A 12,439-nucleotide genomic window follows, 5' to 3' on the forward strand; every position below is an offset into this window, starting at 1 on the left:
CTGGATGGACGGCAACCTTCACCGCGTCTAGAGTCGAGTTCACCTCCAAAGAAGAGGGACTAACAATGGTTGGAGAGAGAGTTGGTAAAACTCTTTACCTGTTGGCCATCAGCCCAAGGCGTTCTTCCGAACCGCAATTAGACGGAGCCTTTCCTTCATCCTTGTCGACCAGCCTCGCCACCTGGCACAAACGACTCGCTCACACCGGGTACAAGAACATCCTTCGAATGGCATCTGATGGAGCAGTCCACGGTTTAGACGTCGTCAGCAAAGACATCCCAACCGATCCATGTTTGGGTTGTGAGTACGGAAAGAGCCATCGACTTCCCTTTCCAGCTGGCCGCAAACGAGCGACGTACGCCGGTGAACTGATCCACTCCGATCTATGTGGACCAATGCAGAAGGCAACGTCGAGAGGCATGCTGTACTACGTCATCTTCGTCGACGACTTCAGCGGCTACCGTTTCATTCGTTTTCTGAAACAGAAATCTGAAGCGGCCCAATGCTTCATGGAATTAATCAACGTCGTCCGCGGTGAGACCGGAAACTTAGTTCGTGTCCTACGCACCGACGGCGGAGGAGAATGGAACAGCAACGAGTTCGCCGCATGGCTCAACAAAAAGGGCATCAGACACGAAAGCAGTGCTCCGCACACACCTCAACAAGACGGAGTCTCCGAACGTTCAATTCGAACAGTCACTGAAGGCGCTCGCAGCTACCTCTACGACTCTCACGATCAAGATTAGCCCTTCAAATCTTCCGACAAGATCTCCAGCAAAACTGAAAGCCTCATCAAATACTCTCACCTACCGATTCACCTCTGGGCAGAGGCAGCTTCCTGTGTCGTCTACACTCGGAATAGAGTGCTCTGTAAGGCCTCAACGGTCACCCCTTTTGAACTCTGGCACAAGGAACGACCGGACGTGACTCATTTACGCGTTTTCGGCTCAATTGCGTTCGTCCACATTCCGGAGCCAGAAAGGAGGAAATTGGATCCCAAGAGCCTGCGATGCGTCTTCGTCGGCTACTGCGAGACGAAAAAGGCCTATCGTTTTTGGGATCCAGTAGGACATTCAATCAAGATTAGCCGCGACGCCAAGTTCTACGAACAACACCGACTCGTGGACGTCCCTGGTGAATCATCCATCAATCTCGAGCAGCCCAACTATAACGACCCGGTCCAATCAGTAGCCGACGTTTCTTCAGGCCCCGCACAACCAAATTCCACGGTAAATTCGGCTTCAGACACGGTCGATCCTGATCAGAGGGAGCCACTTCGCAGATCTCTTCGCGGCCGAATTCCTAGGCGGGAATGGGCCGCCATGCTAACCGCCGATCACCAAGACGATCCCGACGAACCGTACGAGCCAGATCAATACCGTGATGCTATCTGCTGCCCAGATGCGAACAAGTGGAAAACAGGGATGATGGACGAGTACGAGTCGCTCATGAAGAATGACACATGGATCTTGACGTCACTCCCTCATGGACGGCGAGCAATCAAGGGTCGCTGGACCTTCAAATACAAACCAGCTGCCAATGGAGAAGACCCGCGCTACAAGGCACGTTTCGTAGCATGTGGTTACAGTCAACGGCTCGGCATCGACTACAATGAGACGTATGCAGCAGTCGTATCCCACGACACGTTCCGCATCCTGATGTCAACCGTCGCCGCACTGGACCTGGAAATGGTACAGCTCGACGTAAAGACCGCATTTCTGTATGGTGACCTTGAAGAGGAAATTTACCTCGAGCAACCGGAGGGATTTGTTGTGGCCGGCCACGAGACGGAGGTGTGCCGCCTAAAAAGGTCCATCTACGGTCTGAAGCAGGCATCCCACGTCTGGAGCGTGCGATTCAGTGCTTTCCTTCATCAACAGGAGTTCAAGCAGAGTGATGCCGACCCTTGCCTCTTCGTTCGTAAACGAGAAAACGAGACCACCTTCCTAATCATCTACGTGGATGACGGGATAATCGCCAGTAATCAACCATCATCCATCACGGACCTCCTGGAGGCTCTCAAAGAAGAATTCGAGATCCGATCATACACGCCAGGCCGTTTTGTGGGAGTGGACATCACAAGAAAAAGACTCCAACGAGAACTGTACCTCACCCAGTCGCGCTACACGTCGAAAATCATCCATCGATTTCACATGTCAACTTGTCACCCTAAGGCGACACCAGCCGAACCCAACATGCACCTCACTCTTCCATCAGCGCAGGGTGAGCAGGCAGAGAGCACAGGTATTGACCTTTACAGACAAGTGGTCGGCAGTCTACTCTACCTGGCGCTGATGACAAGACCGGACATTTCCTACGCCGTCGGACAGGTGTCTCGATTCGTCGAAAGACACGACTCATCCCATTGGAAAGCAGTTCGTCGCGTGATTTCCTACCTCCGTGGAACAGTTAACTACGGCATCCGCTTCAACGGATCAAATCCAGGCACCATCACTGGATACACCGATGCGGACTACGCCGGTTGCCCAGATGAACGACGCTCCACTTCCGGAAGTGTCTTCATCCTCAACGGCGGTGCGGTGACCTGGTTCAGCCGACGACAAGATTGCATCTCGCAGTCGACGACAGAGGCTGAGTTTGTTGCTTCCAATGAAACTTGCAAATCGGCCGTCTGGCTTCGGAGCATCTTACCGGACCTCTCACAGAAGAATAGCAGGCCGACTCTCATCATGTGCGACAACCAAAGCGCGATTCAGCTAATCAAACACCCTCACCAGAGACAGAAAACGAAGCACATAGCGGTCCGCTATCACCTCATCCGCAGCCAAGAGAAAGCAGGAGCAATCAAAATGGAGTACATCACATCCGAGAATCAATTAGCTGACACATTCACCAAGGCACTGCCCGAGCCGCGTTTCTCCCGTCTGCGCGCAGAGCTGGGAGTTCTTCCAGTGCCGGAGTAGTCCGTCTCATCCAGGACTAACAGCTGTCGTTTAGTAAATCCCTCCATGCTCCATATCGTGTTTGTACTACGCCCTTATGGATGTCTTTCTCTCAGCACTTCGACTCTGTAATTTTGTTATGTGATTATCTCACGGTATGTTTGAGGGGGAGTGTTGGGGACTAGTGCAACCATTCCGTGGAACGCATTGGCCTCTCTTTAGGTTCTGCTAAACAGTGTCTTTGGCCTTTTTCGCTACTGTCTTCTAGTGACTGTAATACAGAGCACTCTTGATCCCCACACATTGAATCAATTGTAAGGAACAATTATTTACACATCTATAGAGTTACCAGGTACTATACATTATACAATTCTATGCATGTTAAACAGCCCCACACAATGTAGAGGCGCTGGCATGTACAAGCCCACCTCACGTGGCTAGACATTATCGTAACACTCATGTGTTACTCCTAACACACTACATTTTTTTAAAAAGGTGCAGCAAACCGTCTCAGCAGAGCGTGGAGTAAATGTTACAATGCTAGCCTTTGTAAATGCAGTTGGTGCTACAATCCCACCAATATCCAGGATTTGATCCCACGAGTGAGACCAAATCCTCAGTTATTTGCAGAAGGACCAATTGGTTGCTTGGGACTGGTTCATGAGTCAGGATGGATGACGGCAGAAAATTTTTTGACATCTATTGCTCACTTCCAATCCCACGTAAACGCAACAAAAGATCGACCAGCGCTTTTGCTAATGGATAATCATGCCAGCCATATTGATTTCCGTGTAATCCATTTTGCCAAAAACAATGGAATTCACCTCCTGACTTCCCCCCCCCCATTGTTCTCACGCACTGCAACCGTGCGATGTGTCTGTCTTTGGTCCCTTTAAGAGAGCACTAAGAAAAGCCCATAATGATTGGATTCAGATAAATCCTGGTAAAAGAATTAGTATAAGAGAAGTTGCAGGTCTCTGCAAGAGGCCTTATGTTTCGAAAATAACATCAGAAAACATTATTCCTGGCATTTGTTCGACTGGCATATGGCTTTTTAATAGGAACGAAATTCCAATTTCGAAATATGCACCATCCATCGTAACCGACAGACCAGGTTGGATTTATTTGTAGTTCTTTAGCCTTATCTTTATAAGAATTGTTGATTTTTTTCCAATTTTTGTAGCTCCTACCATCGATCTAGCAAGCAACTTGCTGGTGGATGATCAACATTCTCATAATGGATTGCATTCGGAAATCATCAATATAGATTCGAATTCACAAGGTAATATTTTTCTTCAGTTATTTTGTCTTATCTTGATGAGAATTACCGATTATATTTTATTTTGGGAAACAACTTACGCTGGGCTATCGAGCAACTTAATGGACGATCAGCAGTCTGCCCATAGATATGATGGTGCTGATACCGAAAATGTAATTCTATTATGGACAACCAACAACCTGTTCCTCTGCCAGAAGAGGCCAATATCAATTCGGATTATCAGCAAAATTTTCCTGGTATGGCACTTTCAAACAATCGGGTTCTTAATGCAAATAGCATCATTTACAATTTTCGGTGTTTGTTTAATACGATTATCTTCAGACGCACCAGCAGTTGTTTCGTTCGTTACCATTCGCCCATTTCCGAGAGTTGATAACAACCAAACGTCGATTCGTCGATCACAACGACAACAAAGTAGGATTAGTCGTACTACAATTCTTACGGACACACCGGAAAAAAACGCGATTGAAGAAGAATTTAAAACAAGACAAGAGAAGGGAACGAAAATGAAACCAACAAAAATTAGACGTTGTCTACTTCCAACAATCCAAAAGAAAAACAAAGAAAATGAAGTAGGTCTCCCCCCGCTCTCAACCCCTTTATTCCCCTAGGCTAACAAGGGGAGCTTTCCCTCGTTCCTTCGGTTGAGAGCGGCGAAAGGAAAGAGATGAAGCTCCGCCCCTCAAGGTCGAAAGAGACGGAAAAAACGCTATTTTTTGTCAAAAACCTTAAAATTAGAATAATTAAATCAAACAAAAGAGAGATAACACATCTCTCATTTTTATATATAGTATAAATCAATATCTACTCTATACAATTATGAAAACGGCAAATGAAAATTTTTGTAGCCGGGGAAGATATTGATTTTTAAAGAGGGGAGGGTATCAAAACTTTGTCCTTAAATTAGTAACCTTAAACTAAATATTTTTAAAAAACAAATTAAATCAAAAGATAGCCCGTAAAAATCTGAATAGTAATACGTATTTTAAAAAATTAGATTATCAAACAATGGGTCTACAAATTAAGAAAAACAAAAAACACACGGGAAAAGTGGACTACGCCAAAATGAAAAAAAAACCAATTTTCATTTTGCCGTATTTTAAAAACTAATCGTCCAAAATGGACGAAATTGGGAAAATAAGTTATTTAGCACAGTATAAACCTAATGTCTAAATTTCGCTAAATTCTAAAATATGTGCGCGCCAACGATTCGGTGACTTCGGCTGGATTGACCCATAAGCGTCTTTTTCAGTAAGATTTTGCCAAGCGGTCTGTGCATGGGCAAAATATTCTTCTTTGTTTCGGGATCTTTCGCGTCCGTCGAAATCATGCAGCTTCAAATGGTTGCCATGGTTTCCAATAAGTTTTAATGTCGCAAGAAAATATTGAAAACGGAAAACTTGAGAAAAAAGTCGGGGTGGGGGAAAGGTCACAATTCAGAGGATAGCCTTTCCCCGACTTTTTTCTCAATTTCTCCGTTTTCCAAATTTTGCTCGCATCAAAAAATACTGAAATCATGGCAACCGTCTGGCTTTTGCAGTCAAAACAAACCAAAAAAAAGTTGCATGTTTTTTTTTGTTTGTATTTTGCAATTAAAAACGATGCCATCTAGCGCTCATTAGGAATTTTTTTTTGTGCTACTGGGGGGGGGGGTGCCTCTTTTTTGTGGAGGATACTGTATGTTGCAGCTAGAATTCTCCTGCCCATATAAACTAGATACTAATTCAATGAATCTGTGGATAAGTATCCTTGCCGTGGCTAAATCTGAAATTGTTCAATTTTTCCCCAACAATAAGCGAAATGCATTTACCAATAATAGCCAATGATTGTAATAAGTACTACTAAGGATCCCTTTGAGAGCAATTGGAGAGTAAAATAAGAGCCAATTTCGGTGCTCACTAGCTTTCAACACAGAAGAATTTTGCGATCGATCTTGGGGTTCGTCTTATTTCGTTTGGTGGTTTGATTGACAATAAAACTAGCATCAATGCGCCGCGGCTCCTTGGAGAGGTTCCCGAAGGGCATTTTTGGTCATGTGTAACTGTTTTGTGGTTCCTGTGCTATTCTCCTCTATCTACCTTCTAATTTTTTATCATTCTATCATCTTCTTCATTACATTTAGAATTAAACGTTGAAAAATTTTCGTGTTCCTTTTTACACATTTTATTCAGAAATTTATTTAATAAATTTGAATTCAGATTAATTTTATTAACAATTGAATTTATTGATTGTTTACCATTGTCATATTCATTGTTAACAGATTCGTATTAGTAGTTTTAACATGAAAATTTGGTAACATACATATGATACCAAAAGCTGAAGTGAACTAGATGTCACCATTACATCGCCGTTGTCATCATATCAATGTTCACCATCACACCAGTCAGCAGTAACCAGTGTTTTCTTAAAACAAAAAAAAACTAAAAAAAAAACAAGTTAATTTAAATTCATGTAAAGAGTCTATATTTCTTTTTTTTCTCTAAATTGCCTTTCCTTGATTATTAGGCTTCCAACATTTTACTTATCATTGGCATTTAAAACACAAAAAAATTCATAAACATTGTGCAACAGAAACAGAGTTGCCGCGATCGATGGAAATGATCGAGATCGAAGGATCGATGGATCAATTTTCCCTGATCGAGGCGATCGAATTGATCACAGCAGGTTATCGAGATCGAGATCGAGATCGAGATCGAAATGGTCACATGATCGAGATATTTCTCGATCAAGACGAATTTTGCGCCACCTAGGTTGATAATTTTTTTTTAAATTTGTCTGCTTTTTCAGACGACGTGAATTTATGCAACTTCACGTGTTGCAGACTTGCAGTAACATTCAGTTTATTCTAGATTCTAGACATAGCACATAGTCAAATCTTTTAATACTGCATAAGTAACGAATTTAACGATTGTGAGATGAGTGTGGACGTGGAGCCTTCAACGTCAAAAGATAATAGGCGTAGGCCTACGCCTACCATTGATTTGTAAGTAATGAAATGTTGTATCCTAAAGAAAATATATTACATTTTCAATTTCCACTTCGGAACTGAGAGTCAACCTGCACTGGCAGAAAAGAAGAAATATGTAGTATTTGTCCCACCAGATTACTTTGAAAAAGTTAGCAGTACAGAGAAATCTACGATTTACAAGTGCTTGATGGGTTGTTTAAACAAAACCGTTACAGTGAACCACACAACTCTTCATAATGTTCGCAGACATGTTGAGGTAGATTTACATTTAAATGCTCTTTTACTTTCTACAACTGTACGTACAAATAATAATTGTTATTTTCAAAGTCTTTCCACAAATTAAGATTGCCCGACTTAAATTCAAAAATTGAAGAACACAAAACTCAGAGTTTGTTAGATAAACGTCGCAATTCAGGGAAAGATGTGTTTGGTGCTCAGACAGTAATTGACAAACATTTGGTTAACACAAAAGAGCCACCGACCTCTAAGCCCATTGTTACTCAAGCCGACTTGGACGACAAAATTATGGTAATAAACATTCTCTCATGATTTAAAGTTAACCTCCAAGAAAGTAATCGTAATTTTATTCTTAGGATTTTATCGTAAGCGACATGAATGCTTTAAGGATAGTTGAGAAAGAAGGTTTTCTCGGGCTCATGGGAGGCCTTGTTGGAAAGTTGAAAGTAAAAAACAGAACGTTCTTTACCGAAAAACTGAAGCGAAACTTTTCAAATTCGAAAACTGCACTCTGCTTGGCCCTGGAAAACGCAACTGATGTGTGTACCACCGCTGACATGTGGACAGCTCATCGTAGGAGCTACTTAGGGATGACAGTCCACTGGAAAGGGGACGATTTAAAGAGACGCAGTGCTTGCCTAGCGATTTGCCGAGTAAAAGACAGACACACGTTCGACGTGATTGCAAAAGTAATCAATGATGTTCACAAAGAATTCAATATTATTGACAAGGTCAATGTAATGATAACTGACAGTGGCTCTAACTTCCTCAAAGCTTTTAAAGTATTCGGAGGGAATGAACTGACTGAAGATCAAGACGATTTGCAAAATTATGACGACGAAGATTGTGAGAATGACGATGACGTTGTCTACATAGACTTAGATCAAATCTTTCAAGAACATGCACAAGAACAAATATTAGTGGAAAATGAAGATACAGATTCTGAAACGGAAAATGAATGCCGAGAATGAATCAAATTGCCTTATCACGTTAAGTGTCCATGTCATCTCCTGAATCTAATAGCAACTACAGATATTTCTAAAATAACGAATGCGACCTTCAACAAACTGAAAAAACAAGTTGATAGAAAATTGCAGAAAATTTGGAATAAGCAATCTCGAAGTTCCTTGGCCTCTAATACCATCAAAGAAAAACTAGGCTCGCTTTTCATCTTGTACAATCAAACTAGATGGAATGCTTTTTTTTTTATTATTTCTTTTTTTAACGCAATTTTGTTAAAATAATCTTTGTTTCTCCTTGACTCAAATTTTCCATATAGCAACATAACTAACAATGTTTGGCGATGACAAACACATGCCGTTTATCATATATGCATTCATTTTTCTTTCAAATCTCTCATTCGTTCATTCAGGCCAGTATGTTTTTATACTTTCTTTTTTTTTCCTAAAAAAATGAGACTTGCAGACTTTGCAGCCTTATTTTAAGGCTGTAGCTTGGCAACGTGCGCAAATCAATGTTCCGGAACCCGTTGTTCCAAGAAAGTCTATTGATACGACCGCTTGTTGATCAGGGTCGATGAAACGTGACAAAGAGACTGATGAGAATGAAGCAAACTTGTTGACGTTGATAATTTTCCAGAATTTTATGATGGGAGAACCTTTTGGATCATAGTATCTCTGGAGGCATTTTTATTCGATTACGTTAACGATCCGTTATAGGCGCGATGTTGGTCTCTTGGGTATGAAAGGTCGAATTTTTACGATTCAACGTTTGCTTGTTGTGGTATATATGTCGTTGGTGGGTGCGATATGACTTCCATTTGTTGTAGCGCCGCTAGTTCCGATACATATCTCGTCATGGGTGATGTCGATAAAGCGGTAACTGTAGGGGAGGTGACTCGGGATGTTGAAAATGTTGCAAGTGAGGGGTTGGCAAGATGCGCTGAAATTCCATCCTTGAAAAGTGTTCAAGCAGATGTGGTTTACGATTCGATATCTTCTTTGAAAGTGTACGCTATCAAGTAAGTTTTTAGTTGTTATTTTTGTGTGTGGAATGTTGATTGTGATGGTTGTTGTTGTGTTGATTTATGGTGTGTAGTTGGAAGATTCAAGGTCGTTGTACTCGGAAGTCTAAAATCACGCCTTTTCAATCTGGCAAAGGGAAACAAGGAACTATGATGACTTTTGATTTTCAGGACGGTAGCGGAAAGAAGATTAAAGGTGTAGTTTTCAATGATGCAATCGAAATGTTGGATCAGAAAGTTTTTGTTGGTAAAAATTACGCCATCAGTAAAGCGACTGTGCAGAATAGATTTGGTAGACCGGTTGCTGGTTATCATAATTGTGAGCTGCTTTTCTATAAACACAGCCAGGTGAATTTCGTCGTGGTTTTATTTTTGGGAAACGTCGGTCTCTTAATGTTTTCCTCCTTTGTTTTTTAGTTTGAATAGTTGGAAGACGAAGATGATTTTGTTGTTCCTGTTGAACGTTATCGTCGTCTTTGTGAACTGGATTCTGGGGATGTCGAAATCGACTCATCTATCAGTGCGTGATGGTTTTCCTTGATCATTTTTTAAAAAGTTGTTGATTTATTCGTTTGATTGTGTATAGATGTTCTCGGTGTTGTATCATCTGTTGGGACCATGCAGAAAATGGAGATCAAAAATAGCGATGGCACTATACGAGACGCCGCTTATCTTGAGGTGCAACTCGTGAATTCCAGTTTTAAACAGGGTCAAGTAAGAGTTTTTGTGTGTGCTATGCTTTGTAATTATGGCAGTAAATTGACTTTTTATTCAGGTTCCAGTTACTTTCTGGGGTCCTACTGCTGCCGATGTGCGTCGCCATCCTGCTGGGCGCGCAATGAAATTGAAAGGTGCTGTTGTCGTGAGTCGCGAGGGACGTCTTTGTCTGAAAGCTACTGGGCTGACGGATGTCGAGGTTTGCTTGAATGTCAGAGTGATATCTCCTTTGTTTGGCTTTTTTTAACCATATACATCTGATGTTGGAACAGTTCGATCCTCAAACTGATGCTGCTCAAGATTTGATTCGATGGTTTGATGGCAGTAAGAAGCGTCGCGTGTGTGAGTGATTGATATACATTGAATATGTTATACTGATAAGACAAGTAGTATGTTACACAGAAACAATTTTTCCACTAGAAAAATGAGTGTTAATTAGTGAGAAAAATGCCGTTTAGCGAAATACACAGATTTCAATGTTGTTGGTTTGTGCGTGTGATTTTGTAGTGTAGAGTCCTTGTCGGTAAAAACGACGCGTCGAGAATTTGTCACGAGTTACATTTTGATGGTTATTCAAGTTTCTTGAGACATTTACTTGTGTAGATCAATAAGGCTTTTACTGTACTTAATGGGTGATGCACTATGAGGGTTTCAAACTGTTTATTTTCTTCCCAATAGAATCCATCTCGGGCTTGCATTGTTTGGAAATGTAGTAAAACACTTGGTGGTCACAGTTTCGTTTTTTTAGAAACCGCTTGTTACGAATGAAAGCAATGTGAAAAACAGTAGTGCAAGATGTATTGTAAATTTATCTGAATTTTTTAAATATTGGATGTTGGCTGGGTCATTTGAACTCTGGACAGCAAAAGCGGATCTTCATTTGAGACAATGAAAACAGGTTGTGGTCTGGGTCAGTGAAAATCGTGTTTTAGAACACGGTTCACCGAAATAGTAGTGTCCACCGTCCAGTAGTCATTTTTTTTTTGTTTTAAATGCAAAGTTTCACAGTAGGGGAGAGCAATGTTTTGTATTTGACAAAAGTTATGTATTTGATCAAATAAAATACATGTATCTTAAAATACATGGTATTCCAAATACATTTTTTTCATTAATTGGTCAAATACCAAATAAAATAAAATACAAATACCAAATAAAATACCAAATACTCCAAATTTTAATATTGTGACTAGTCCAACAACATTTCTTCATTTACATGTCCTGTCAAGTTTGATACAGGGAAAAAATTTGCCTGCTTCTAAGTTACATTTAAAAGATTTCTTATTAACCTATTGCTGGGATTGAACAATATAGTCATGAGAAATACCTTTGTTTAGCTAAGTCGAGCTATGCATGAGTCTGACATGTGAAAGTCCAACGCACCACTATGCAGTATGCAAGAATATCCACTTTCCACTGATCCAATCTTTGAAAATGAAATTCCAATGAGAATGGACGGAGATTGGACTGTTTGACTGTCAAATCAAATTATAATAATAATTTATCAAATTAAGGTTACATATCAATAGTTCAATACCTTTTACCTTACCTTCCCATTTCCCAAATAGTATAAACACTTGTTTGCTCTCTTGTAGCGTAGCACATGGCAGACAATCCACGCGACTCCTAAAATATTGTCACGGGCAATCTAGTTAGCACACTCGTTGTTGAGAAACCACTTGCAAAAGGCACCGCAATGCTGGCCAATCGACACGGCACAGGACAAGGCGGTGGTCTTCACCATCGGCTCTACACTTATCTATTCTAACACTTCGCCGATGATGCCCCTAATGGGTCTACAACCAACTTAGGCTACACACACGCACTCTCACACACTAACACACAAGCCATATACAGGCAAAATGAGCAAACTCGGACGAGAGAACAGATGCGACCGACCGACGCAACAAGTAGACACAATCGGTATAGGGACTTTTGGGCTAGTTGCCCAAAGGACTCCAGGTTTTCCGACACTTGGACTTCTGGCACTCGACACTTGGACGACCGGTTCGCGACAGGAGGACATCTGTCTAGCGACGTTAGGACTACTGGTTCCCGACGTTTGGGCGCGACAATCATTGTTGCTGAACCCAGCAAGTCCTTTACGAGATTACGACAAGTGAACTCCCGGGCCAGCGACGTTTGGACTCTTTTTCTTTCGGTAAGTATTTTAAATTCGATTGGTCTTCATATTTCATTGTAATTATTGTCCAGCTTATATTTATCTTATATTTATAGCTTGGATTTATCGGCTAGATTATAGATTCTCTTATTACTGTAATGTAAAAAAATTTAATACAATTACGTGAGTTTAGAGCCACTTGCAATAATTGTGTCATTGTTTTATTACTTTT

At 41.3% G+C, this 12,439-nt stretch overlaps 1 protein-coding gene, 1 long non-coding RNA gene and 1 pseudogene across 2 annotated transcripts; 2 read left to right on the forward strand and 1 right to left on the reverse strand.

Annotated features, from left to right (window-relative positions):
• The first annotated feature begins 7,172 nt into the window (after window positions 1-7,172).
• Window positions 7,173-8,358, forward strand: LOC123475708. The gene is made up of 4 exons (XM_045178704.1): window positions 7,173-7,449; window positions 7,524-7,678; window positions 7,744-7,833; window positions 8,119-8,358. Exons 1-4 carry the CDS (start codon window positions 7,173-7,175, stop codon window positions 8,356-8,358), a joined length of 762 nt encoding a protein of 253 aa, XP_045034639.1.
• A 798-nt stretch (window positions 8,359-9,156) lies between these two features.
• On the forward strand, window positions 9,157-10,438 carry LOC116930536 (annotated as a pseudogene).
• Window positions 10,439-11,238: 800 nt separating this feature from the next.
• Window positions 11,239-11,690, reverse strand: LOC116930093. Its single transcript, XR_004398239.2, has 3 exons — window positions 11,623-11,690; window positions 11,413-11,560; window positions 11,239-11,343 (listed from the first exon to the last, which is right to left on the reverse strand). It is a non-coding gene; the product is annotated as an uncharacterized LOC116930093 (long non-coding RNA).
• Between the last annotated feature and the right edge of the window lie 749 nt (window positions 11,691-12,439).

Source organism: Daphnia magna, linkage group LG9, assembly GCF_020631705.1.
Source record: "Daphnia magna isolate NIES linkage group LG9, ASM2063170v1.1, whole genome shotgun sequence".
Lineage (NCBI taxonomy): Eukaryota > Metazoa > Arthropoda > Branchiopoda > Diplostraca > Daphniidae > Daphnia > Daphnia magna.

What these genes read in the sequence shown, in the direction of transcription:
- LOC123475708 (XM_045178704.1), top strand. Translation starts at nt 7,173, where the DNA reads ATGAAATGTTGTATCCTAAAGAAAATATATTACATTTTCAATTTCCAC. An exon ending in TTTACTTTCTACAACTGTAC is followed by an intron (nt 7,450 to 7,523) that starts GTACAAATAATA and finishes CAAAAATTGAAG; the next exon opens with AACACAAAACTCAGAGTTTG. An exon ending in GCCTTGTTGGAAAGTTGAAA is followed by an intron (nt 7,834 to 8,118) that starts GTAAAAAACAGA and finishes ATTATTGACAAG; the next exon opens with GTCAATGTAATGATAACTGA.